Genomic DNA, 1,327 nt, shown 5'->3' on the forward strand with positions numbered 1-1,327 from the left:
TTTTCTATGGATGGGATCACAGAGGTATGATATACTGGAAACACTGACCATAGTACCTGCATTAGCATTTTGTCATATCTGTCAAAATAATATCATTTTTCATAATAAGATTATAATGTATTAATAAGTAACTGTAGTGTCAGAAGATTTTCAGGTAAATGATGAATCATTTAGTGACATATGGTGATGTATGTGCTCCTAAAATATTTATCTATATTTTACTTTTTTAATGTCAAAACAAACAAAAACAGATACTTTTATGATGTTAATACCATTTTCTGTTAAGCTCATGTTGATAATTCACATTTTTTCATTTTTATTCATGTCTTCTATTTTGTTTCATAGCACAACTACCTCGCTCAAGTCACGTCCAACATTTGGGGAACAAAGTTCAAAATTGTTGGACTTGCTTCGTTCCTCCCTGCTAATCTTGGTGCAGGTAGGTGTAAAAAAAAAAAACACAAACATACACATCACAGCGACTTTTCTGTCAGATTGACCAGTCACCATAACTTTCTTATTTTGCAGTTATCTATAAGACCAGTTTACTTCATCTACAACCGAGGCAGATGACGATCTACCTTCCAGAAGTGCGAAAGATTTCTCATGACTTCATGAGCCTGCCTGTGTTCAACCCCAATGTGTTCAGTGAGGATGAGGACGACTTACCAGGTGTGAATGAATAAAAGCATCATATTCTCAGATTGAAGGAAACGTCTGTAGATGTGTTTTCACTGACTCACTGTATTCTACATTTTTATATGCTAAACGTCACCTACATAGTTCTCCTCTGTGTTTTTTATAAAGTGATGGGGCCGTCTGGAGTGGCAGGAGACAATCCTCCCTGTACGGTCAACATTCCCATTGCTCCCATCCACAGCCCGGCTCAGGCCATGTCCCCGACTCAGAGTATTGGCCTGGTTCAGTCTCTTCTGGCCAATCAGAATATTCAGCTTGACGTCCTGACCAACCCTACAGCCACTGCAGCAGCAGCGGCTGCAGCAGCAGCAGCTTCTGTCCCTGTCACCGATCATGGCCAGGATGCAGTTGCAACACCGTACCCAGTGCCAACTAGATACTCAAACCCTGGTCAGGTGATCTTCAATGGGCTGGAGATGGGTCCTCTTCTTCCTGGTACTCTCCCACCCCCACCTCCACCTCACCATCTCCCACCGCAGCCTCACCCGCAGCGGTCTCATTCGCAGCAGCCTCGCCAACAACAGTCGAAACAGTCACAACAGATGCAGACACAGCAGCAACAGAAAATGCATCATCATCAACAACAACAGCAGCAGCAGCAGCAGCAGCAGCAGCAGCAGCAGCAGCA

The 1,327-nt window shown here is 43.2% G+C and overlaps 1 protein-coding gene across 1 annotated transcript; it reads left to right on the top strand.

The window, feature by feature from the left end:
- Window positions 1–349: 349 nt before the first annotated feature.
- Window positions 350–1,321, top strand: LOC147820015 (tubby-related protein 4-like; the record flags this gene model as incomplete). Its single annotated transcript, XM_087178591.1, has 3 exons — window positions 350–439; window positions 529–672; window positions 808–1,321. Coding segments are annotated over exons 2-3 (617 nt in total), but the record flags the coding sequence as incomplete, so codon positions are not given.
- Window positions 1,322–1,327: the final 6 nt, after the last annotated feature.

The sequence above is a fragment of the Seriola lalandi genome, unplaced genomic scaffold (genome assembly GCF_002814215.2).
Source record: "Seriola lalandi dorsalis isolate HSWRI2012SDOR001 ecotype SW California unplaced genomic scaffold, Sedor1 jcf7180002005619, whole genome shotgun sequence".
Taxonomy (NCBI): Eukaryota; Metazoa; Chordata; class Actinopteri; order Carangiformes; family Carangidae; genus Seriola; species Seriola lalandi.